Consider the following 24259-nt stretch of genomic DNA (forward strand, 5'->3'; position numbering starts at 1 on the left):
AATTCAGGCCTGGAGCCTCATCTGAGTTTGCACAGCCTTCAACTGTGCTTTCAACCATGTTCCATCCAAGGCATGTCTGGTGGGAGCATGAGGGGACATGTGGAGAACAGAGGACTATGTCTCCCTTCCTGTAAACCTGTGTACTACCCACACCTCCCAAGTCTGCTGGCAGTCTGCACCTAGCTTTCAGTCATGCCCTGGGAATGGGAGAGGAATGGGAGGGGCACTGGGGCTTGTTTGAACAATGGCTTAAGCCTGCTTGGCAATTTGGGCCCAGTCAGAAGTCTCTGACACAACTAGGTCACAACCCAAATCGATAGCTCCAGTTCATGTCTGTAAGAAACTTTCAGTCAAGAGCAGGGAATGGAGCTGGTGATGGTGGTAAGGGGATGTGGGGGAGCAGCTGCAGCCTTTCCAGGCGAGGTAACCTGTCCACTGCAAAGAGGAGCTGTGGTGAATGCAGGCTACAAACCTGGCTACAAACACCACAGATCTGTACAACAGGTGGCTACACTTTCAGCCGTGCTCTGCTCCAGCCATGGGGGTCAGAATGAAGTGAGAACGGATATCTACACCTTCCTGCTTGGTCCTCCCAAGAAGTACATGTAAAAACTGATGCTCCAACCTGGTCTCCAGCCTCAGCTCTGTTCAGATGTGCATGCAGTTACTTCCTGCCCATGGCACCAGGAGGGGACCGAGGGAGAGTGTGGACAATGGAGGCTGACCACTCCTTGCCTGGTAACTTTGCACTGCCTGAGCTCAATTTGGCCAACTTAGGACCCAGCCCCGCCTCTGTCCTCGGACCTGAGCTTCCGCCAGGTATTCAGCTGCACTGCCAGGTTAGAGGGAATGGTGGCCTGGACAATCAGAACGTCCACAAGCTAGCCGTGAGCCCCAGGCGCTGCTCGCAGAGCCAAGTCCGCACCGAGGCCTCCCGCGGCCTTCAGCAGTGGCGGGCTTGGCTTGCTCAGCATTCTTCAGGCCACGACGGGGCCTCCCGGCCGTCTGGAGGGGCCCTGGGGTACTGGACACCTGGCCAGGGCAGCCGCGCCCCACCGGTGCTCCCCACCAGTGCTCCCCACCAGGCGCTCACAGCCCGGGAGAGGTTAGCGACCGTCGGCCGAGGGCCGTAGTGGGCAGCAGGTCCAACCCTCGCCCGCCCGCGGCCCGGACCGCAAGCCCAGAGCAAGGCCACCGGAAGCCGTCCTGGCCCACAGGCCCCGCTGTCCCGGCTCAGCTTCCCTCCCGGGTTCGGGTTCGTAGCCCTGTCTCTCCAGGTGGGAAGGGGCAGAGTAGGACCCCGGGGCTACAAGGGGAGCATGCTGAAGCCTCTGGAGCGGGTGTGGGCTTGAGGGAGGAGCCATGGCTAGAAGGTGAGAGGTCAAAGGTGGAGCCAGGTTCCTGTGCTGATGCTCAAGAAGGGCGGGGCCTGTGGGAGTCAGAGCATGGGGGGGGCGGGAAGCAAGAGAGCAGAAGTGAGACGTGCAGGGGCAGGGCTTGTGGAAGGCCCCGGGGTTCTGAGGACGGTGCGCACACCTAGAGCACCATCTGGTGGCAATCAGTGGCACTGCACCCCTGGTCCTGAGAAGAGGAGCATGTGCACACACCTAGAGCACCATCTGGTGGCAATCCGTGGTCACTGCACTTCGGGTCCTGAAAAGAGGAGCATGTGCACACACCTAGAGCACCATCTGGTGGCAATCCGTGGTCACTGCATCTCTGGTCCTGAGAAGAGGAGCATGTGCACACACCTAGAGCACCATCTGGTGGGAATCAGTGGTCACTGCACTTCGGGTCCTGAAAAGAGGAGCATGTGCACACACCTAGAGCACCATCTGGTGGCAATCCGTGGTCACTGCATCTCTGGTCCTGAGAAGAGGAGCATGGTGTGCACACCTAGAGCACCATCTGGTGGCAATCAGTGGCACTGCATCCCTGGTCCTGAGAAGAGGAGCATGTGCACACACCTAGAGCACCATCTGGTGGGAATCCGTGGTCACTGCACTTCGGGTCCTGAGAAGAGGAGCATGGTGCACACACCTAGAGCACCATCTGGTGGGAATCAGTGATCACTGCACTTTGGGTCCTGAGAAGAGGAGCATGTGCACACCTAGAGCACCATCTGGTGGGAATCAGTGATCACTGCACTTTGGGTCCTGAGAAGGGGAGCATGTGCACACCTAGAGCACCATCTGGTGGGAATCAGTGGTCACTGCACTTCGGGTCCTGAGAAGAGGAGCATGGTGCACACACCTAGAGCACCATCTGGTGGGAATCAGTGGTCACTGCACCCGGGTCCTGAGAAGAGCAGCATGGTGCACACACCTAGAGCACCATCTGGTGGGAATCAGTGGTCACTGCACCCGGGTCCTGAGGAGAGCAGCATGGTATGCATGCCTAGGCTGCCCTCTGACAGGAAGCAGCACTCATGGCAGTCTGGATCCTGAGGCGATGAGCATAATGCTCATGTGCCTAGTGTGCCTAGTGTGCCCTCTGGTGGGAAGCAGCCTTCACTGCACCCCAGGTCCCGAGGGTAATGGTGTACATGTATAGAGCGCCCTCTGGTGGGAACTGCACCATAGGTCCTGAGGAGAGGAGCATGGTATTCATGCCTAGAGCACCCTCTGGCAGGAAGTGGTGCTCACATCCCCCTGGGTCCTGAGGATGATGGTGTTTTGTGGGAGGAGCAGAGTACAGGAGGGGTGGGTCAAGAGCTCAGAAGTGAGTGGCCTAAGGCTGGAGCTTGTGGAAGAGCAGAACAAAGAGGGGCAGGGCAGGAGCATGGAAATGATCAGTCCAGGGGCTGGACTTGTGGGGGAGCACAACACCAGAGGGGTGGGGCAAGAGCAAGAAAGTGAGTGGAGTAGGGGGTGGGGCAAGGCAAAGAAGTGAGCAAAGCAGGGACAGGGCTTGTGGAAGAGAAGAGCACAGGAGGGGTGGGACAAGAGCAAGGAAGTGAGAGGCACGGGGGCGGGGTTTGTGTGGCAGAGCACGAGAGGGGTGGGGTTAGGGTGAGGGAGTGAGCGGTGCTGAGGTATGGTGCGGAGGGCCTGTGGAGGGTCTCCCGAGGCCGGCGGGGCTCGGCTGAGGGCCTGGTGGAGGGTCTCCTGAGGCCTGGGGGGGCTCGGCTGAGGGCCTGGTGGAGGGTCTCCTGAGGCCTGGGGGGGCTGGTGGAGAGGCAGAGAGCCTGGTTTGGGTTTGGGTTCACGTATAGGGTTGTTTGTTTATGTTAATGGTAGGTTCAAGTTTTGCTTAGGGTACCTGTACCCTTAACATATACACTAAGCCTTTCACCAATCTTAGGCCTAACCCAAAGCCATTTGCCAACTCAAATGCATGCAATAATGATATACCTAATACATTCAGCAGCCCTAACCCATCCCCCAGAGCTAGAGGAGGAATAGGGTTAAGCACTTGGGTTGTGAGAAATAGGGTAACGGAATAGGATTGTCAGTGGTCAGGGGTGATGTTAATGTTTAGGTTTGTTAGGGCTACTGTTTTTAAGGTTGGTATGATTGAGGTTAGATTTCAATTGTAGGGTTTTTGATGTTATGGGTATATTTAGGGTTCATGTTAGGGTACTGACTATGTTAGAGTACTTGTTATCATCCATGTTAATGGTTAGAGTATATGTTAGGGTTAGGACATGAATGTGTTATGGTATGTGTTAGTGTACATGTAAGAGTACCTGTACAGTTTAGAGGATGTGTTAGCATACTTTTTACCTTATATGTTAGGATTTAGAGTACATGTTAGGATATGTGTTAGGATACGTGTTAGGGTTAGGGTATGTGTTAGAGAATATGTTAGGATTTGAGTTAAGGTTAGGGCACGTGTTTGGATATGCATTGGGGTACATTAGAGGACATGTTAGAGTGCATGTTAGATTTAGAGTATTTGTTCAGGTACTTGTCAATATACATGTTGGTGGTTAAGGTACGTGTTAGGATATATGTGAACAGTGAGGCTATGTGTTAGGGTTAAGGTACATGTTAGGGTTAGGGCACGTATGAGGGTACAGTTTAGGATTAAGCCGTGTGTTTGTTATGGTTCTGTAAATATGAGGTACTTGTTAGGGCGCATGTGAGGTACAGTACGTGGTAGTGGTCAAGATAAGTGTTGTGGTTAGGATATGTCAGGATATTTGTTAGAGTTTGCCTTAGGGTTAGAGTATATGTTAATGTATATGTCTGGGTACTTGTTAGGGTGCATGTAAAGTTTGGAGCACATGGTAGTGTTAGGGTAAATCTTAGGACACACGTTATGGTTTGGGTATATGGTTAGACTTTGGCTTAGGGTATATGTTAGGGTAATGTGCCTGTTTAGAGTATATATGAGGGTACTTGCTATGGTATATGGTAGTGTTTAGAACATGTTAGGATATGCATTAGGGTAGGCATGTATTAGGGTATGAGGGTTTATTTGGGGTACATGTAAGAGTACCTGCATGGTTTAGAGTACTTGTTAGGGTACTTGCTAGGCTGCATTAATGTTTAGAGTACTTGCTAGGGTTCATATTAGGGCACATGCATGTTTAAGAGTACCTGTTAGTGTTCTTGTTAGGCTGTTAATACTTTGAGTATGTGTTTGGGTACTGGTTAGACTGTATGGTAGAGTTAAGGCACATGGTAGGGTGTGGGTTAGAGTTATTGTTTTGGTTAAGGTTAGCACACCTGTTAGGGTATATTAAGGTATATGTATGATAAGAGTACATGTTAGTGACTTCTATTAGGGCACAAGTTAGGAAACATGTAAGGATCCTTGCAGAGTTAGAGTTCATGTTGGGGTACCAGTTGGGATAATTGTTAATGTTTAGAGTACATGTTTAGGGTATGTATTAGGGTTATGTTACTTGTTAGGTTACATGTTAGAGTATGTGGTAAGGTAAGGTTTGTGGTAGGGTATGTATGTTAGGCTTTAGATGAGGGTGTGTGTTAGGGTATGTATTAAGGTACATCGGTGGTACATATTAAGGTGCATGTAAGGGTACCTGTATGGTTTAGAGCATGTGGTTGGGTAATTGTTACTGTATGTCTTAGTGATTAGGGTGTTTGCTAGGATAGATGTTAGGGTTCTGTGTTAAAATACACATTAGGGTATGTTTTAGGTTTAAGCTGTCTGTTAGAGTACATATTAGAGTATGTGTTGGAGTACATTTAGGGGTACATGTTAGTGTGCATGTAAGGATACTTGTGTGGTTTACAGTACATGTTCAGGTAGTTGTTAGGGTTTGAGTACATGTTAGGGCATATGTTACTGTTAAGGTATGTGTTAGATTAGCACACGTGTTAGGGTATCTCTTAGAGTTATGATTTGGGTTAGAGTTAGGCATGTTTGAAGTACTTGTTGGTGTTCATGATTCCAGACCTGTAGATTTACAGTGTGTGTCCAGTCAGTCCAGTGGTCTTCAGCAGTGTGGGGTTTTACTCAGTCCTTGCCCTGTTGTGCTTGAAGGCGTGGGTCCTGCTAGGCCTAACTTTGGGTGAGACAGGGGATTCGAATGAATGGTCATCTGTGCTTTCACTCTGTTGACGCACCTTCCATGTGAGGATATGGTTGGGGATTGCATGCTATGTTTCTCCGGAAACTTTGGCCCAACTTAAACAGGTTTTGTTTGGGTGATGGTATGTGTTAGGGCATTATGTTAGGGTATGTGTAACGGTTAGGGTACTTGATAGGGAATTTGTTAGTGTTAATAGTATGTATTGGGGTTAGGGCATCTGTTAGGTATGTGTTAGGGCACAAGTTATGGTATGGGTAAGCATACTTCATAGGGGAATTGTTAAGGTACATGTTAGGGTTTGGGCACATATTAGGCTATGTGGTAGAGTACATGTTAGGTGTATATAAGGATATCTGTGTGGATTAGAGTAGTGTTAGGGTATATTAGGGTGCATGCTAAAGTACATGTTAGGATTAAGGTACAGATTGGGGTTAGTGCATATGTGAGGTACATGTAAGGGTATATGTATGGGCACGTGTACATTTTAGAGTATGTATTAGGGTACTTTTGACAGTATGTAGGTGGTTAGGGTACATGTTATTGTATCTGTTAAGGTCAGGGTTTTTGTTTTGGTTAGAGTATGTTAGTGTACATTCAGGGTACATGTAAGGGTTACCTGTGTGGGTTATAGAGCATGTGTTAAGGTACTTGTTACCATGTGTGTTAGCGTCTGGAGCATGTTTAGTGTGTTAGAGTGAAAATACTATTGGAGAATCAGATAGGGTTAAGATATGTGTTAAAGTTAAGACACATATTAGGATTTATATTACTTTGGGTTACATGTTACAGTGTTTGTAAGGGTACTTGTATGGTTTACAGTATGTGCTCGGGTACTTGTTAGGATATGAGTTAGTGTTTTGAGTACGTTAGGAATCATTTTAGGGCATTTGTGGTACACATGTTATTGTACATATAATACATGTGTGACTTGAAGAACATGTTAGAGTACTTGTTAGGGCATGTGTTAGATTTAGGGTACATGTTAGGGTTACATTTACGGTTTGGGTTAGGCAACATGTTAGGATTGTGTTAGTATAAGTGTAGGGTACTTGTTATGGGTGTAAGATTTAGAGTATGTGATAGTGATTAGAATGTGTGCTATGGTTAGAGTATATGTTAGGGTATCTGCTAAGGTTTATGTTATGGTTGGGGCATACATTAGTGTATGCTTGTGGTACATGGCAGGGTCCATGTAAGAGTAATCGTTACAATACATGTTAGTGTTTAGAGTATATATCATGGTGTATATTATGGTAAGAATAAAGTTTATGTGGGTGTTAGTCTTAGGCTGTGTGTTAGGGTTAAGGTATGTGTTAGGATATATATTAAGGGTACAGGTTAGGGTATGTGTTAATACACAAAAGAAGTAGATGTTTGGGTATATGTAAGGGTGGCTGTAAGGTTGAGAGTTAGGGTAATTGTTCCTGTATGTGTTAGTGATTAGGGTTCAAGTTAGGGTTAGATTATGTGTTAGGGTTAAGGTATGTGTTAGGGCACATGTTAGAGTGCATTTGGGGTACATGTTAGGGTATATGTAGGGATACTTGTGTGGTTTACAGTATATGTTCAAGTATGTGTTCAGGGTTCTAGTACATGTTAGGATTAAGGTACGTGTAAGGGTTAGCATACATGTTAGGGTATCTCTTAGGGTTATGATTTGGGTTAGAGTTAAGGCATGTTTGAGGCACATGTCAGTGTTCAGGATTCCAAACCTGTATGGTTTAGAGTGTATGTTAGGCCACTCCCATGGCCTCAGCAGTTGTGGGGTTGGTTTGCTCAGAGTTCTTGCCCTATCCTGCTCGATGGTGTGGGCCCTTGGGGGAGACTGGAGACTGGAATGAGCAGTCAGCTTTGCTTTCACTCTGTTCACACACCTGCCATGCATGCACATGTGAGGATATGGGTGGGTATTGTGTGCTGTGTATCTCTGTGGAAATTGGACCCAGCTTAAGCAGGTTTGGAAAACATGGCTATCTACCTCCAAAGATGCAGGTAAGTCTGGTAAGTATCAGGGTGTGGGTGGGGTTGGGATTTAGGTTAAGATGCATGTAAGGGTACCCATATGGTTTGGAGTATGTGTTTGCATACTTTTTACCTAACATGTTAGGATTTAGAGTACATGTTAGAGTATGTGTATAGAATATGTTAGGTTTGGGATTTGAGTTAAAGTTAGGGCATGTGTTAGGATATGCATTGGAGTATGTTAAGGGACATATTAGAATGCTTGTAAGGTTTAGAGAACATGTTAAGGTACTTGTCGCTGTACATGTTAGGGTGTTAGGGTTAGGGTCAGGGTCAGGGTTTAGGGTCGGGGTTGGGGTCGGGGTTAGGGTTTTTAGGGTTAGGGTTAGGGTTTTTAGGGTTAGGGTTAGGGTTTCTAGGGTTAGGGTTAGGGTTAGGGTTAGGGTTTCTAGGGTTAGGGTTAGGGTTTTTAGGGTTAGGGTTTAGGGTTAGGGTTTAGGGTTAGGAGTTAGGGTTAGGGTCAGGGTCGGGGTTGGGGGTTGGGGGTTGGGGGTTAGGGTTTAGGTTTAGGGGTTAGGGTTAGGGTTAGGGTTAGGGTTAGCGCTTGCCTGTGTGTACAGGGTATGCGTCTGTGACACTAGCACCTGCCTGTGTGTGTACAGGGTATGCGTCTGTGACACTAGCACCTGCCTGTGTGTGTGCAGGGTGTGCATCTGTGACACTAGCACCTGCCTGTGTGTACAGGGTGTGCATCTGTGACACTAGTGTCTGCTTTTGTGTGTGTAGGGTGTGCGTCTGTGACACTAGTGTCTGCCTGTGTGTGTGCAGGGTGTGTGTCTGTGACACTAGCGTCTGCCTGTGTGTGTGTGCAGGGTGTGCATCTGTGACACTAGCGCCTGCCTGTGTGTACAGGGTATGCGTCTGTGACACTAGCACCTGCCTGTGTGTGTACAGGGTGTGCGTCTGTGACACTAGCACCTGCCTGTGTGTGTACAGGGTGTGCGTCTGTGACACTAGTGTCTGTGTGTGCAAGGTGTGCGTCTGTGACACTAGTACCTGCCTGTGTGTGTGCAGGGTGTGCGTCTGACACTAGTGCCTCCCTGTGTGTGCTGGTCTCCTGGCAGGACACCACCACCACCACCATCATAATGATGATTATTTGCTACTCATGGAAGTAAAGCAAACATCAACATTTTAGGGTCCAAGCAAATTTGAAAAGCCCATTTGTCATCCCCGCGTCCTGCGGCCTGAGCGGTCCTGTCCTGGGGCAGGAAGGCTGAGTATGGAGGCAGTGGCCAGGATTTCTCTTCACTCTAACTCATGAAACAGTTATGTAACAAATCTCCTATCAATCTTTGTTAATAAATTAAAAATTGTGCGGCTTCTTTGGAAGTTTCCTAACAAAGTCTTTGTCTCAGGGCCTCAGTTTGTTCTCTATAGTATTTGCTAATTTATTTTCCTTAATGTTTGTCTTTGTATTTTTTTCTTAGAATTATTATAGTACATAAGAGTTTTATTCAACTTTATAACACCAAAGCCACTTTTATATGTGAAGTGACACAGACAGGACCTGCTTGCTTTCCATTTCATGTTAAAGTAAGATACTTAACATAAAAATAGAGACTGAAATAAAACAGAGTGCATGCACATGCATGGGTCACACAGACGGCTGAGCACCTACCGCTTGAACCACTTGGGCTGCGAGCGCACTGCCTGAGCTGTCTCCAGAGATGCAGATGCAGGCGGAATCCACGCCATACTGCCTAAGGATTTCATCCTGCAGAAAAAACTTGACTGTGGAAATACAGTCTTCAAGAGGAACTGGGAAATGATACTGCGGAGCTAGTCTGTAGCTTTAGAGGAACAAAAAAACCAACAAAGCATTTATAATTAAATACATGTTAATTTAACCAACAGACACATTGATCGGAATTGGCCCATCCTGGAGTCTTGACGTTCACCAGCTAAGCCTGTGCTTACTAGTACTTTCTGTTTTTTTTTTTTTTTTTAAAGCAGTAAAAAAAAAAAATCAAAATACTTCCTGGTATAAAGGATTTCAGGTATTCTATGGAAATGAGGACAAGGGTTTATTTTAGGAGAGATGAGTGAGGAAATGTTTTCTCTTCATCTCCATAAAAATAAATTCTTAGGGAAGAGCAGAGCAGACTCACTACTGTGTTTATTACAGTCTCAGTGTTGGTGATTCATAAACTTCCAGAACTGTTGATGGAAATGCACTAGAAAATTTAAAAGCAGAAAATCTGACAGCAGATGATTTGTAGTTAGGTCTTTATAAGGTTATATGTCCCATTTCATATCAGAAACACTGTGTGAAAATTTGATTTAAAACAAGAATTGACCTATAAATATATAAGCATCGTGATGCAAGACATTTTGTTTAACCATTGTGAATTTGTACATGTTACTACAGAATCTTCTAGTGAATCTGTGTGTATATTTTCTGTGATAGGAGCACACCTCTTCAGTTTAAAATTTTTTATAGTAGTGATCTTAATACTCATAAGAAATAGTGAATTATATCAACTGCAATCTTGTTAAAGTATCTAAAATATAGTATAATCTAAAATGCCAAAAATACAACCATTGCTTGAAATATTCTTTCAAGTAAAAAACAAGCCTGGCACTGGTGGCTTATTCCTATAATCCTAGCTACTCAGGAGGCTGAGATCTGAGGTTCATGGTTCAAAGCCAGCCCAGGCAGGAAAGTCTGTGAGACTCTTATATCCAATTGATCACCAGAAAACCAGAAGTGGTTCTGTGGCTCAAGTGGTCGAGCGCTCACCCTGAGCTGAAGAGCTGAGGGACAGTGTCAAGGCCCATGACCGATAAAAAAAAATCCTAAGTAAGTGATAGACTTTTTAAGCCTGTCCAACATATTTAATAATTCAAAAAGTTTATTAAAATGATTAGGTGACATTATATAATTAAACTGCAGAAGAAAAGAAAATCACCTATTGTTATATGAAATGTCTTTTCCTTTTGTGACAGCACTGATTTCTCCTTATTGTCCATTTGACCCCCTTGGACTCTGTCTTAGCAAAGAAATTTTTCACTTAGTGGTAGGAAACAGCCTAAAGTCTCTGAAGTATGTTCTGGAGTATGGAATTTGCAAGACAGGAGGAAAACTTTTCCTCAGGATCAAGCATTCTACAGACTACACCTGAATAGGCTACAAAGTAACAAGCATTTAATTGACTGTGAAATGTTCTTTGAAACTTGGGTAAATGTTAGGAGACACTAAGCTGTTGTTTGAGAAGGACTTGAAATGCTCTAATCATCAGATCCAACACAGGTTACTTAACATTACTCCAAGCAATAGAAGGCTCCTTGTGTAGATTCCCGTCTCGACACAGTATAAGTGTGCAACAGGGGCACGCTCTTCCCGCGTGTGCTGCCCAGGGGCCAGGCCAGGCCTGCCGTCTGCGGTGTGGCCCACGCCGTGCTTCACGCAGGGGTCTCGGAGGGGCCTGGGCGCTGCCTGCCCCCAGCCCCCAGCCCCCAGCCCCGCCCTCCCCCAGGCTTGGGAAATCAAGCTCTGCCCCGCTCGAGGAGCAATCGCTAGCTTACTCGACTCCCACCACCACAGCGTCCAGTCTGTTTGCCACCATTCTGTTCAGGAAGTTGTAGGCTTCCAGCTCTGCAATGAGACAAACATAAAGAAGGACCCCGCAAGTAAAGAGCACTGGAAAATCACCTGAGCTTGTGACGTGTCACTGGCATCCCTGCTGGGTCCCTCTCTCTCCACTTGGAGGAACATCCTGTCCGAGTGACAAATTTTCCTAGTTCTAAGTCAAATGGGAACCAGAGTCCTCCTTGGCCACCCTTGCGCTGCGTCCCGGGGCGGGAGGCCGGGATGGCCTGGCCATGTGTCGGCCCTGGGAAGGCCTGTGGCAGCCAGCCCTGCCAGAGGCTCTTCTGGAAGAGTCCGCAGCTCAAGGGCCCGCTGCCAGCGCTAAGGACATCTGCAGAGCTCAGGGAGCAACTGGCGTGTCATTTGGATCCCAGATCTCTGAGTATCTGTAGAACCTTGACTACAACAGAAGTGTTCATTTCCATGGTGTCTCATAACATTGTCTGATACAATAAGCCAGAAACTGAGACTCGGGTTGAAGGTGGTATTGCAGACAGCACTGTCAGTTTTTGTACATTCAGAGGTTGGACCCTATTTTATTTTTCCCAACACTGTTAGTATTGTCTTTTCAAGGAAATGATGTTAATTTCTCTATTACCAAATATACTTCTTAGTGTCACTGAACAAAGTAAGCTATCCTCTCTCTGAGATGTCAGAAATCTGCATGAACATTCACATTCTTGTGGTTGTTGTTGTTGTTGAACTCTGGGCCTGGGCGCTGTCCCTCAGCTCTTCAGCTCAAGGCTAGCGCTCTACCACTTGAGCCACAGCGCCACTTCCAGCTTTCTCTGCTTGTGTGGTGCTGAGGAATTGAACCCAGGGCCTCATGCATGCAATGTATAAAAATACATTCAGGTTTTTTTTAAAAATCTGGAGCTCTTCATGAATTTGCACGTCACCCCTGTGCGGGGGCCATGTGAATCATCTCTGAATCGTCCCAGTTTTAGTTTATGTGCTGCCAATGGTTCACACCTATAATCCCAGCTACTCAGGAGGCTGAGGGTTGTGGTTTGAAGCCAGCCCAGGCAGGGGATCTGTGAGACTCATCTCCAATAAACTACCCTGAAGAAGCCAGAAGTGGCGCTGTGGCTCAAGTGGTAGAGTATTAGCAGCTCAGGGACAGCACCCAGGCTCTGAGTTCGAGTCCCAGCACCGCAGAAACCCACAAAACCCCATATGGTTTATTTTAATTTGAGGGGACTTGAAGTCGGGTTCTTTGTTATTTTTAAACATAAGCTTCATGTTAGCTTTTTGTACTTCCAAGACGATGTTATCAATACATTTGTTTAATAAAATCTCATCTATTATTTTAACTATGAGGACATTTGGGTAAGTTGTGATTGATACCATCAACTGAGATGCAGAGACTACTCACAAATAGATACTGTGTCAGCAAATGTCCTCTCAGTGATATGTATTACATATGTAGGTCATGCATTTGACTCGATGCATGCATATCCACAAAGTGCACTTACTGCAGCTTCCCAGGACAAACGCACCCCGATGAAGGAAAACGACCGCAGGCCTCCGGCATTCCGCGGCCCCTGTGGGCACGTACAGGCGCATGGGGACGCCACGGAAGTCCGTGTCCAACACTGTCAGGTTCCCGTCGGACTCCGGCCTTGTCAGGACCACGCTTGATATTGTCAGGTAGAACTCTTCGTATGTTATGATACCCGTGTTTTCAAGTAACATTGCCTGGAAACACAAAGCAAAATTTAAAACACTGAAGATTTTCATTAACACCAAATGCACAAAACGTCACAATTTAAAGGGAAGACTAGTGACGTTAAACATCACTGCCCTACAAGACTGTGAAATTTATGTAATCAATCTCAATAATAAGTTATCAAAAATAAAGGGAAGACTAGTATATGACAGTGTGGTCTTTTGAATACCCTAACGTGTACTCTTACTGACTCACAGATACTGCAAGTGTGCGGTGTCCCGAATAAGAGTAACCTCATTTAAAGTTATCAATTTCCCGATACTGTATCTGAGGTGAGTCTAATTGCTTCGTAATTGTAAAGTTTTGTCAGAAAAAATATATTTATGTGATAAATATGTATTTTCGTTGTATTCATCTTTCTAACACTTTCATTTTATTTTAATTTACTGGTCATTCAATTTAATAGAATATTTTTTGTGCTGCTCCTGGGGCTTGTGCTCAGAGTCCGGGCACTGTCCCTGAGCTTTTGTGCTCAAGGCTAGTATTCCACCACTTGAGCCACAACTCCACTTCTAGGTTTTTGGTGATTAATTGGAGCTAAGAGTCTCACAGAAATCTGGGCACCAGTGGCTCATGCTTGTAATCCTAGCTGCTCAGTAGGCTGAGCTCCAAGGATTACGGTTCAAAGCCAGCCTAGGTAGGAAAGTCCATGAGACTAATCTCCAATTAACCACCAGAAAACTGGAAATGGTGCTGTGGCTCAAGTGAACTGAAGAGCTGAGGGACAGCGCCCAGGCCCAGAGTTCAAACCCCATGACCAATCCCCCCCCAGAAGAAAACCCCCCAAAAGTTCTTGGAATAAACTGGACTTTGAACTTAAAAAGTGATAGCTGAAAGGAACAGTATGTGGGAACTGGTGTGTGCTGTTGACCTTGTATAATCCCAAAGCAACTGTTCTGCTACTTAAAGATACTAAGTTTCAACTTAAAACACACACAGAAATGCATGCACAAGCATAAAACATATACTCAAGGGGATCACCACATCCAAGTCACAAAATAAATGTATGTTTGGAATTTGGAACTAGGAGGCGTCTGAGACATAATCTAAAAGTCAGGTGTAGGTATCTGTTGTCTTTGTGAGCTAAATTCGCAGGAACACCTCTGTGTGTGATGGTCATGTCTCGTTCACTTCAGGATCACCTCGCCACCTCATCCTTAGCTGAACTCTTTGATAGGCCAGCTGGCCAAGGGAACAAGTCATCAGGTAAGAAACGAGAAGTAGGCTTAGTTTACTCTTCTTGGAAATTAGATCTCGTCAAAAGTCAAAAGCAAGTAGAATAGAGATGAATTCTCAGTGCAATCACATTCTTCAGTGTACAATTTTTAAATTATTTATGCTTAGCCTCAATATTCTTGAATGTCTTTAAGAGAGATGAATTTATTTTTTCATACAAATATTATTATGAGTTATAATATTCTAATTAATGTTTCTCAAAATCTTGAAGAATATGAGGATGGATATGTTTATTATTAAATCTTATTTGCAATGGAATTGTTAAAATATAGGTTCGAGTAGCTTAGTCCTAGCCAAGAAGAAATGAACTCAAAGTCATTAACCACAACTACAAATTATGTACACAATACAAAAGAGATACTACTCTGAGAAGTGAACAGAAGTGTGTTTAGGAAGAAATCCAAAGCTTGAATAAAGATTCCAACAAGAGGGTGAATTACACACTTATTTCTTTTGTCTTCTGGTTTTGATCTGGGCTCAGAGTGAGCCTAAGTATTATAGAAGGGAGATTTAAGCAACTATTCTGAGAGAGACTTTCTACTTGTGGGTCTAGACATAGCTGAGGCATTTCCTGTGCATCGGAATGCTTATGGGAAAGAAGACTTCCCCACTCCCATTTCCTCTGTCTTTTGTGTTCATTTCCCATCATACTCGAAGGGAGGTTCTCTTTGGAGGGAGGTCAGTTGTGGGCCTTGAACTCTGGGCCTGAGCACTGTCCTGAGCTCAGCTCAAGGCTAGCGCTCTACCACTTGGAGTCACAGCGCCACTTCTGGTTTTCTGGTGATTGGTTGGAGAAGAGTCTCAGGGACTTTCCTGCTCTGGCTGGCTTTGAACCACAATCCTCAGATCTCAGACTCCTGAATAGCTGGGATGCCGGGCCTGAGCCACTGTGCCCAGTCCCAGTTCCCAGTGTTCACTGGAGTGGAGGGGAGAGAGAAGGAGAGGGGGAGGGAGGGAGGAGAGACTAGCAAGGAAAGCCATGTGAAATACTTGGAAGTGTTCCAGATTTGTGGAGATGCTTCCAGCCCCAAAGACTGAGAGTTTCTCATTAGAAAATGCAGTTTTGTCCCTGGCATTAGTGGCTCACACCTGTGACCCTGCTCTGGAGGCTGAGGTCTGAGGTTCATGGTTCAAAGTCAGTCTGAGCAGATGTATCTGGGAGATTCTTCTATTTAGCCAGCAAAAGGTCAGAAGTGGAAGTGTGGCTCAACTGGTGGAGCACCTGCCAGGCAAAAAGCCAAGTAACTGTGTGAGGTCCTGAGTTCAAACCCCAGTACTGGTACAAAAGAGAAAAAATAATGAAAGTAAGAATACCAAGAGGCAGCTGAGTACTTGCTGATGGGGGAAATCAACAACATAGGATTTGAAGCACCAGGAGAATTTCTGAGACCTGTTCAGAGAGCATCAGAATGCCGTCACTGCCTTCACCTTTACCAAAATTCTATTTCCCTAGTGAGCACATAGGGTTCTCAGGAGGGCTACCCCGGATGGCGCACAGCACATGAACTGTGGAAGCAGACAGGAGAAGCTGGTAACCATAAAGAAACATATTAGCCGGGCGCTGGTGGCTCACACCTGTCATCCTAGCTACTCAGGAGGCCGAGATCTGAGGATCACGGTTCAAAGCCAGCTCAGGCAGGAAAGTCCGTGAGACTCTTATCTACAATGAACCACTCAGAAGACTTGCCTTGAGCTGAATTGCTGAGGGACACGCCCAGGCCCAGAGTTCAAGCCCCATGACCGACCAAAAAAAAAAAAAAAAAAAAGAAAGAAATGTATTAAAGTCATCCAAAAACCTGGAAAAGTCATTCCTATAGTTGAAAGTTAATTTTATTTTTATACAGTTGTATCACTGGTAGTGATTTATAATGAAATGAACACCATCCTCTGTAAGGGAATTAATTACCAATAAATATAACTGTTAAATGTTTCTGACATGCAGAAAGTCCTCTGGTCTGCAGTAACTCAAAGAATGAGAATAGTTTTTGAGTAAATAAAGCTTGAGAACTACTTAAAAAGTTAAAAGTAGTAAATATACATCAGAATGCAAAAACAAAATTGACAAACTCATTTAAGTTTTAAGAGAATGCATGAAAATACATTACATGCATAACATTTCAACAAATTTCCCTTTTGGGGCAATACCATTTTCTTTATTCACAATATGTGGTCATTCTCTTTAGACACAGACACAAAGTCTGAAAAAGAGTTATGTTCTTCCTTGGTTTGTATATATTCAAATAAGCATATTCATGGCTGGTAAAATTAATCATAATATTATTTGGTAGATTTATTCTAAAAGAAAAGTCTTTCCTCTTTCAAAACACTAACTGAAAGAAAGTCAATGAATACTTATAGCAAGGCACTCTTATGTTTTAGGGAAATATTACCGTTAGTGATATCATTTTCATTGAAGCATCCAAAAGTTGTACTTTCCAAGGTTCTTCAATGCCTTCTGGTATGGGTATATAAACATAGTAAGCAAGGAAAACACAAAACAGTCCGAAGTACAGAGTTTTGTGTCCCATGATACTCTCTTCCCAGGTTCTCTGTGATAATAATTTAATGTCACCTCATATATACTAAATGCTAAGCAATAGGACAAAGGTAGGTGGTTAACTTTCTCAAGTAATGTGGGCACTGTAGCAACACTGACTTAACAGTTCAAGATTAACTGAGTGTGGTAACTGATGATGCAATCGCCCGTCTTTCTGAACGTGAATTTGCAGTACAGCCTGTCAAGGGTCAGTATCAAACAACTTGAGATGTCGGCCGCTAGCATTTCTTCACTCAGCCTGAGGCTGCAGCAGGACATACAAAGAACCATGAAGTATGGTCTTTTGCAGAGATTGGTGACAAGAGATCCGAAGCAAATCCTGCTGTGTGACCATCATTAAGAACCACCTGTGGCACCGATGTGGGCGGGAGGCTCTGGGATGAGCCGGGCCCGGCTGCCGTCCTCAGCCTTTTCACTCCAGGCTGGCTACTGCCTGAGCCAGGGCTCCCTTCCACATGCTGGTGGCTGATCGGGTGTCACGGACCGAGTGGCGCCGCGGTGCCATCCTCGGTGTTTGTGGCTGGGCGCCGGCCCCTCTGGACCCTGCTCCCTTCAGCTTTGCGCTCTGGTAGCACTTGGCCCAGAGATGGCCAGGCTGGCTCTGCCATTGAATGTGGGCATTACGACACAGGCGTTTGAGCAACTTTCAACAAAAGGCCGATTACATCGATGCTGTCCTCAAGATCCATGGTTTCATTCTCAAACACTGTTGGGCCCAGACACACGCTCATTTTCATTTGCATAGCTTTTGTTTGTTTGTTTGTTTGGTCATAGGTCTTGAACTCTGGGCCTGGGCGCTGTCCCTCAGCTCTTCAGCTCAAGACGAGTGCTCTACCATTTTGAGCCACAGCATCACTTCCACGTTTTTGAGTGGTTTATTGGAGATAAGAGTTTCACAGCTTTTCCTGCCCAGGCTGGCTTTGAACCTTGATCCTCAGATCTCAGCCTCCTGAGTAGTTAGGATGACAGGCCTGAGCTACTGGTGCCCGACATTTCCATGGCTTTTATTCTGAGATGAGTGTTTTTCCCAGGATAAAGGTCATTTCAAAGATAACCTTGTTTAAATCTCCACAACACACAAATTACTTGGGGAAGGGAGAGAATTGCTCTTAGATTTTTTTTAAGAGGAGGGATGGAGAAAGGTTGATTCTTGGGTACTAAGTTTTGGTTAGGAGGAAGAATTCTGTTTTGCTGTTGTGCTGTATGGTGACCACAGACAGCACTTATATACTGTGCAGATCAAAGAGGTAGAAGAAAGGATTCTGACAGTTTTCACAGTAAAGAAATGATAAATGCTTGAGCAGATAGATATGCTTAATATGACTTAACTATGCATTGGATGAAAACACCATGTTACCAATTGATAGTTACAACTTTAATGTTTTATGTAGGAGTTGAAATAAATTTAAACAAGTGAAGTATTGGATGAAAGCACAAAAGAAGAAAAGAGAATTGATTTCAGTTTGTCGTACTCTCAAGAGACTTAGAGTGCATATGACCATCTAGGATGATGCCAAGGGACACAGACTCCACGAAGACGTTTTTCTTTGTTGTTGTTGTTGTTTTTGATGTACCACATGATTTGTGTTTTTGTCCCCCTATGGAATATCCCCTGTGGTCACTGATTTGATTTTGGGACCCTGGGTATTGTATATACATTTATCTAATTAGGGAAGGAAAGGGGAACAAAAAAGGATAGGGGAACCTATGCAGCAGTGATAGAAGACAGTGTGCTGGAGGTGGTCTGTACAACTTGTGGGCCAGGCTGGGGGAGGGAAAGGAGAAAACCGAGGGAGGGGAACAAGTTTGACAAGAAACGTACTCACCGTGTTACTTATGTAACTGTAACCCTATGTGCATCACCTTGACAATAACATTAAAAGTAAAAATGCAAAGATAGACTTAGAAATCAGTTGCATGCGTGCGTGTACGCACACACACATAGGAACTTGTATGAAAACCTATGGGGTGATTTAACTATTCAGCTAGAATTTATTGTAGGCAACTTTACCTTACAGTTATTTCTTTCTTTTTCTTTTTTTTTTTTTGGTCGGCTGTGGGGGCTTGAACTCTGGGCCTGGGCGCTGTCCCTCAGCTCTTCAGCTCAAGGCGAATGCTCTGCCACTTGAGCTACAGCGCCACTTCTGATTTTCTGGTGGTTTATTGGAGATAGGAGTTTCACGGTCTCTCCTGCCCGGGCTGGCTTTGAACCGCGATCCTCAGATCTCAGCCTCCTGAGTAGCTAGGATTACAGGCGTGAGCCACCAGTGCCCGGCTTTTACAGTTATTTCTTTCAAAGACCTTCCAGGTTCTTTCAGAGAACCGTAAGTCAGCCAAAAAACAAAAAACCTGACTCTGGGAAATATTTTTAAAATGTTCGTGTTTATACAAGGTTATAGTGAAGTTTTTATTGTTATCATTAGGGCACTGTGCAAAGGGTTGCAGTTCCACAGTTCGGTGTTGAGGGTAGGACCTCTGGCTGCTGTCACCCTTTCCTTCCATCTTTATTTTCCCCATCTTTATTATACCCTCATGGGTATAATAAAGTTTTGAAATAGAAAAACATTTTCATGGCTGTGATGTTGCTCAAGTAGCAGAGCAACAGCCTGGCATACAAAAGGCCCTGAGTTCAAACATACTTTTTCCTCTCTCAGAAAATACACCTGTTCCAAGCCCATTGCCAGTGGCTCATGCCTATAATCCTAGCTGCTCAGTCTCTGAGATCAGAAGACCTTGGTTCCAAGCTAGCCCAGATAGAAAAGTCTGCAAGATTCCATCTCCAATAACCAGCAAAAGTGCCAAATCAGAGACATGCCGCAAATGGTAGGACACCAGCTATGAACAGCTGAGGGATCTCAGGGCTCTGAGTGCAATGCATTATAAAAGCTTTTTTTTTTTTTTTTTTTTTTTTTTTTTTTTACAGGTTTCAGCATATTGTGGCAACACAAGGCCTAAGAAAATATGTCTGTATTTAAACCAGCGTATTCATTAATACAATGTTTATCTCTGAATTTCCACTTGCTATTTCCTGTGTCTCATTTCCCCTGATCTATTCTGTTTCAAGAATGTACCCTCTATTCCATATTAGAATAGTAACAAAATTGCATAAAATCTGCTGCGTGCAAAGGTGACCTCCACAGCTTGCCTTTCCTGAGACTGAAGGGTAATGGTGCCTGTGCAGGTGGGACTGGACTGGGCGTCCCCCAGATGGTCAGAACCCCAACCATGATCCTGAGACCCCTCAGCCACGAGACACCGAGGGGCAGGTGGCCCCAGGATGGCAGAAGCACAGTCGCTGGCGTATTTCCAGCCCCACTGCAGCTCAGGTGCCCATTTCTTGGAGGCTGAGTAACAATAGCCATTGAAATCCTCCCATAACTTCCAATAATGAAAGCTACTTGTGATTGCTATATCCTCCTACCTTCTACTTGCAGGAGACATTAGGAATTCAGTGTAAGTTCTAAGTTTCCAGCTATGAAAGCTTATTATACCCTCAAACAGAGGTGTAGCGGGGACCAGTATGACATTGAGTGGAACCGCATGAATCAGTTCAAAATAGAATAGCAAAGTGTCTGAAAATTGAATTCTCATTGGGACCAATGTAGGCCAGGACTTTTGAGCTGATTCTAAGTAGGAGGAATTACTTACCAACCACGAGAGACAGACAGCAACCTGCAGAGCTGCTGGACAGCCTTTGTCCTCTCTGACTGGAGGCCAGGCTGCAGCTGCCTGCGGTGGCTACGCACAGTGTGAGGGCCTGGCCCCACTGCTCTGCCTGACCACAAGGGACTGCAAAGCCCAGTGAGTGGACTGTCTGCCAGCCATGCCAGCTAATTACAGAGTCCACAGAGCTGGAGCTCAGTCAGGGATGCCCCCGGACTCCCTGCATGAGATGCCATGCTGTCTGCTCAAGATTCTGAAAATGTCAAAACCTAGGTCTTGCCAAGTGGAGTGATGTGGTGGACTCAGCTGTATGGCCTGAGACCCTCGTGAATCTGAGGATCTACACGAAGTCACACGTGGGATTAAGCTGAGGGCCCTTGCAGAGAGAACACTTTTTCTTTTCTTTTTCCCCCAGAGATCACACTCTGGAGTGGCTGTCTCTCTTTTCTGACTTCCTACCTTCCTACATACATGCACACAGGTTTCTCTGAGGACATAACCTCAAGAACTTCATGACAATTATTGCTTTTTCTAAGTATCTAGTTCCAGGGAATGGTACCTAAGACTCCTCCTATATTGCAGCTTTCACATTTAAGTTAGAAACAAAATGTGATGAACAGAGACTCCCCCCAATTTTATGAGTTCAATAAGATGTTAATACCAAACTTAGAAAAGAATATTCCAAGGAACATGACAGGACATATTATTCATGCACCCAGATGCAAAAATGTTAAACATATACATATGTTTAACATATGTATATACATAAATATATGCATATACATAAATATATATGTGTGTATATCTACCTATCTATATAATACCACAGACCATTGTGTCTATAATGTTTTAGTAGTTGGGAAAATATTAAAAAAATTTAGGACTCAGAAGTGTGTATCATTTTTGGAATGCTCATATTTGCACAAGTTGCTAATTTACCTGCTGTACAAAAGGGAGATAAGAAAGGGTAAGTGGTAAATTCATTACTAGTTAAATAATTAATGATAATACAGGTATAAAGGACTATCACTATAAATGTATGAACTTGGGCATTTGTGTATATTTTAGAATGGAATAATAGTACTAAACAATATATAATAGTACAGAAAAATGTTAAGTACTACTAAAGAGTACAGAATAGTATTGTATAGAGTAGTTAAGTATGTCCTAAGATGTGCAGGGAAAGTTGAATAGCTGTGCCACAGGCATTTGTGAAGATAAAAGGTAAAAGATGGCCCCATTCTGGCATAAGTAAAGGCAGTGTGGTTGGTTAGCCTGCTTGGCTCTAGGTAAGTACAGAGTTCAGTTGCAGACACCTAGAGATAACAACCAGAGACAAGGACACTTTGGACAGCACATGTGTAGGGCTTTGTTCTGAGGTAATTAGAGAAAGTATTGCGTATGCAAGGAGTGACCTGTGTCTTTGTGCCTGAGGTTAGTGGACTTACTTCTGCCATATTGCTATGTGTTGGTTACACACCCCCTTTAGCCTCACAGTTTAGTTGGAGTAATTGGCTGGCTTCTGAAGTTTGCTCACGGGGCGGAAGTATTTGAAAATACCCAAACACAGAAGAATTAGGGGCACCATGTTTATGAAGCAGCATGAAAACTGTTCTGTGAAGGTCACTGCAGTGTCTCCTCAGCTTTCCACCATATAGAGTCCATGTGAAGCAAATACCTGTAGACTGGATATTATGAAGGAGGTTTCTATAAATGTGTGTACAAGTATTTTCATGGACATATGTTTTTATTTCTCTTCAGTATATAGGCTTAGAGTTGAATTTATGTGTCTTCAACCAGTTGAAGAACCACTAGATTGATTGCCAAAACATTTTACACTAATATATGACCCTGCCGGGAGCTTCCGTTTTGTTTCCTTGCCTTATTACTATTACATAAAATTAACAAACATATCCACACTACTTCGGTGAAGTAGATCCTATTTTGTTTTCTCTGTCCATCTCCATGTGATTAGGAGGGTGAACAACCCCTAGGGGCGTGTGTGTGTTTCTGTATCTTCCTATTGTGAGTGTGTAACCAGCGCGTCTCCTTCGGTGTTTGGCATCGCCTGTGCTGAGGTGTGTGTGCACACGGGCATCCAGGTGCGTGATCTGTGTGTGTACACACGGGCATCTAGGTGTGTGATCTGTGTGTGTACACACGGGCATCTAGGTGTGTGATCTGTGTGTGTACACACGGGTATCTAGGTGTGTGATCTGTGTGTGTGCACAGGGCATCTAGGTGTGTGATCTGTGTGTGCACATGGGCATCTAGGTGTGTGATCTGTGTGTGTACACACGGGTATCTAGGTGTGTGATCTGTGTGTGTGCACATGGGCATCTAGGTGTGTGATCTGTGTGTGTGCACACGGGCATCTAGGTGTGTGATCTGTGTGTGTACACATGGGCATCTAGGTGTGTGATCTGTGTGTGTGCACACGGGCATCTAGGTGTGTGATCTGTGTGCACACAGGGGCATCTAGGTGTGTGATCTGTGTGCACACGGGCATCTAGGTGTGTGATCTGTGTGTGTACACACGGGCATCCAGGTGTGTGATCTGAGTCCTAGGAACCGGCTGATTTCACGCACAGGGACGGGCCTTTGTGCACCAACCATCCACAGTCAGGGAAACCATCCCATTCACATTCCGTTCCATCGAGGCGTTATGGGGAGATGGCCGCATCGGCCACATCCCTCGCTCCCCGCGCTCGGCCCCTGCGCGCCCCGGGTGCGTGTGGGGGCAGCTGTGTCCCGCCGGGCCTCCGCGCCGGCCCCGCTCGGCCTGAGGACCCCCGGCCCCGCCCGGACCCCGGCCCCGCCCGGACCCCCGCGGCAGCGCCGGCAGCCCGGAGCCGGCTTCCCGCGGGCCGCAGCCTGGCTCCGGGCGGGGCGGGGCAGAGCCGCTAACAGGCCGCGCCGGGGGCACAGCCTCGGGGCCCTGTGGGCCTGTGGGCGGGGCCAGGGCCAGAAGGTGAGAGGTCAAAGGGTGCAGCTGCCCTCCTGTGCTGATGCTCAAGAAGGGCGGGGCCGGTGGGGTCAGAGTACCGGAAGAGTGGAGCACGAGCGGAAGTGAGGGCCCAGGGGCGGGGCTTGTGGGAGGACACCGGGTCCGGAGGACGGTGCACACACCTAGAGCACCATCTGGCGGGAATCAGTGGTCACTGCACCCTCTAGTCCTGAGAAAGTGAGCATGGTGCGCACACCTAGAGCACCATCCTGTGTGAATCAGTGGTCACTGCACCCTCTAGTCCTGAGAAAGGGAGCATGGTGCGCACACCTAGAGCACCATCTGGCGGGAATCAGTGGTCACTGCACCCTCTGGTCCTGAGAAAGTGAGCATGGTGCACACATCTAGAGCATCATCTGGTGGGAATCAGTGGTCACTGCACCCTCTGGTGCTGAGAAAGGGAGCATGGTGAACACACCTAGAGCACCATCTGGTGGGAATCAGTGGTCACTGCACCCTCTGGTGCTGAGAAAGGGAGCATGGTGCGCACACCTAGGCACCATCTGGTGGGAATCAGTGGTCACTGCACCCTCTAGTCCTGAGGAGAGGAGCATGGTGCGCACACCTAGAGCACCATCTGGTGGGAATCAGTGGTCACTGCACCCTCTGGTGCTGAGAAAGGGAGCATGGTGCGCACACCTAGGCACCATCTGGTGGGAATCAGTGGTCACTGCACTCTCTCGGTTTGTGGGAAGAGCAGAGCAGGAGAGGGGCGGGGTTAGGGAGAGGAAGTGAGTGGCGCAGGGCGGGGTCTGTGGAGCCCAGCAGTAGAGGGGCGGGGTTAGGGAGAGGAAGTGAGCGGTGCAGGGCGGGGTCTGTGGAGCAGAGCAGGAGAGGGGCGGGGTTAGGGAGAGGGGCGGGGTTAGGGAGCGGAAGTCAGCAGCGCAGGGCGGGGTTTGCGGAGCCGAGCAGCAGAGGGGCGGGGTTAGAGAGGAAGTGAGCGGTGCAGG

General features: G+C 46.1%; 1 protein-coding gene and 1 non-coding gene across 2 annotated transcripts; both read right to left on the minus strand.

Annotated features, from left to right (window-relative positions):
* Positions 1 to 1306: 1306 nt before the first annotated feature.
* Positions 1307 to 16610, minus strand: LOC138810940 (arylacetamide deacetylase-like 2). The gene is made up of 5 exons (XM_069998351.1): positions 16473 to 16610; positions 12593 to 12815; positions 11054 to 11123; positions 9147 to 9318; positions 1307 to 1366 (listed from the first exon to the last, which is right to left on the minus strand). Exons 1-5 carry the CDS (start codon positions 16608 to 16610, stop codon positions 1307 to 1309), a joined length of 663 nt encoding a protein of 220 aa, XP_069854452.1.
* Positions 11982 to 12089, minus strand: LOC138810941 (U6 spliceosomal RNA). Its single transcript, XR_011367275.1, has one exon. It is a non-coding gene; the product is annotated as a U6 spliceosomal RNA (small nuclear RNA).
* Positions 16611 to 24259: the final 7649 nt, after the last annotated feature.

This window comes from Dipodomys merriami, unplaced genomic scaffold (genome assembly GCF_024711535.1).
Source record: "Dipodomys merriami isolate MVZ:Mamm:240054 unplaced genomic scaffold, mDipMer1.0.p SCAF_511, whole genome shotgun sequence".
Taxonomy (NCBI): Eukaryota; Metazoa; Chordata; class Mammalia; order Rodentia; family Heteromyidae; genus Dipodomys; species Dipodomys merriami.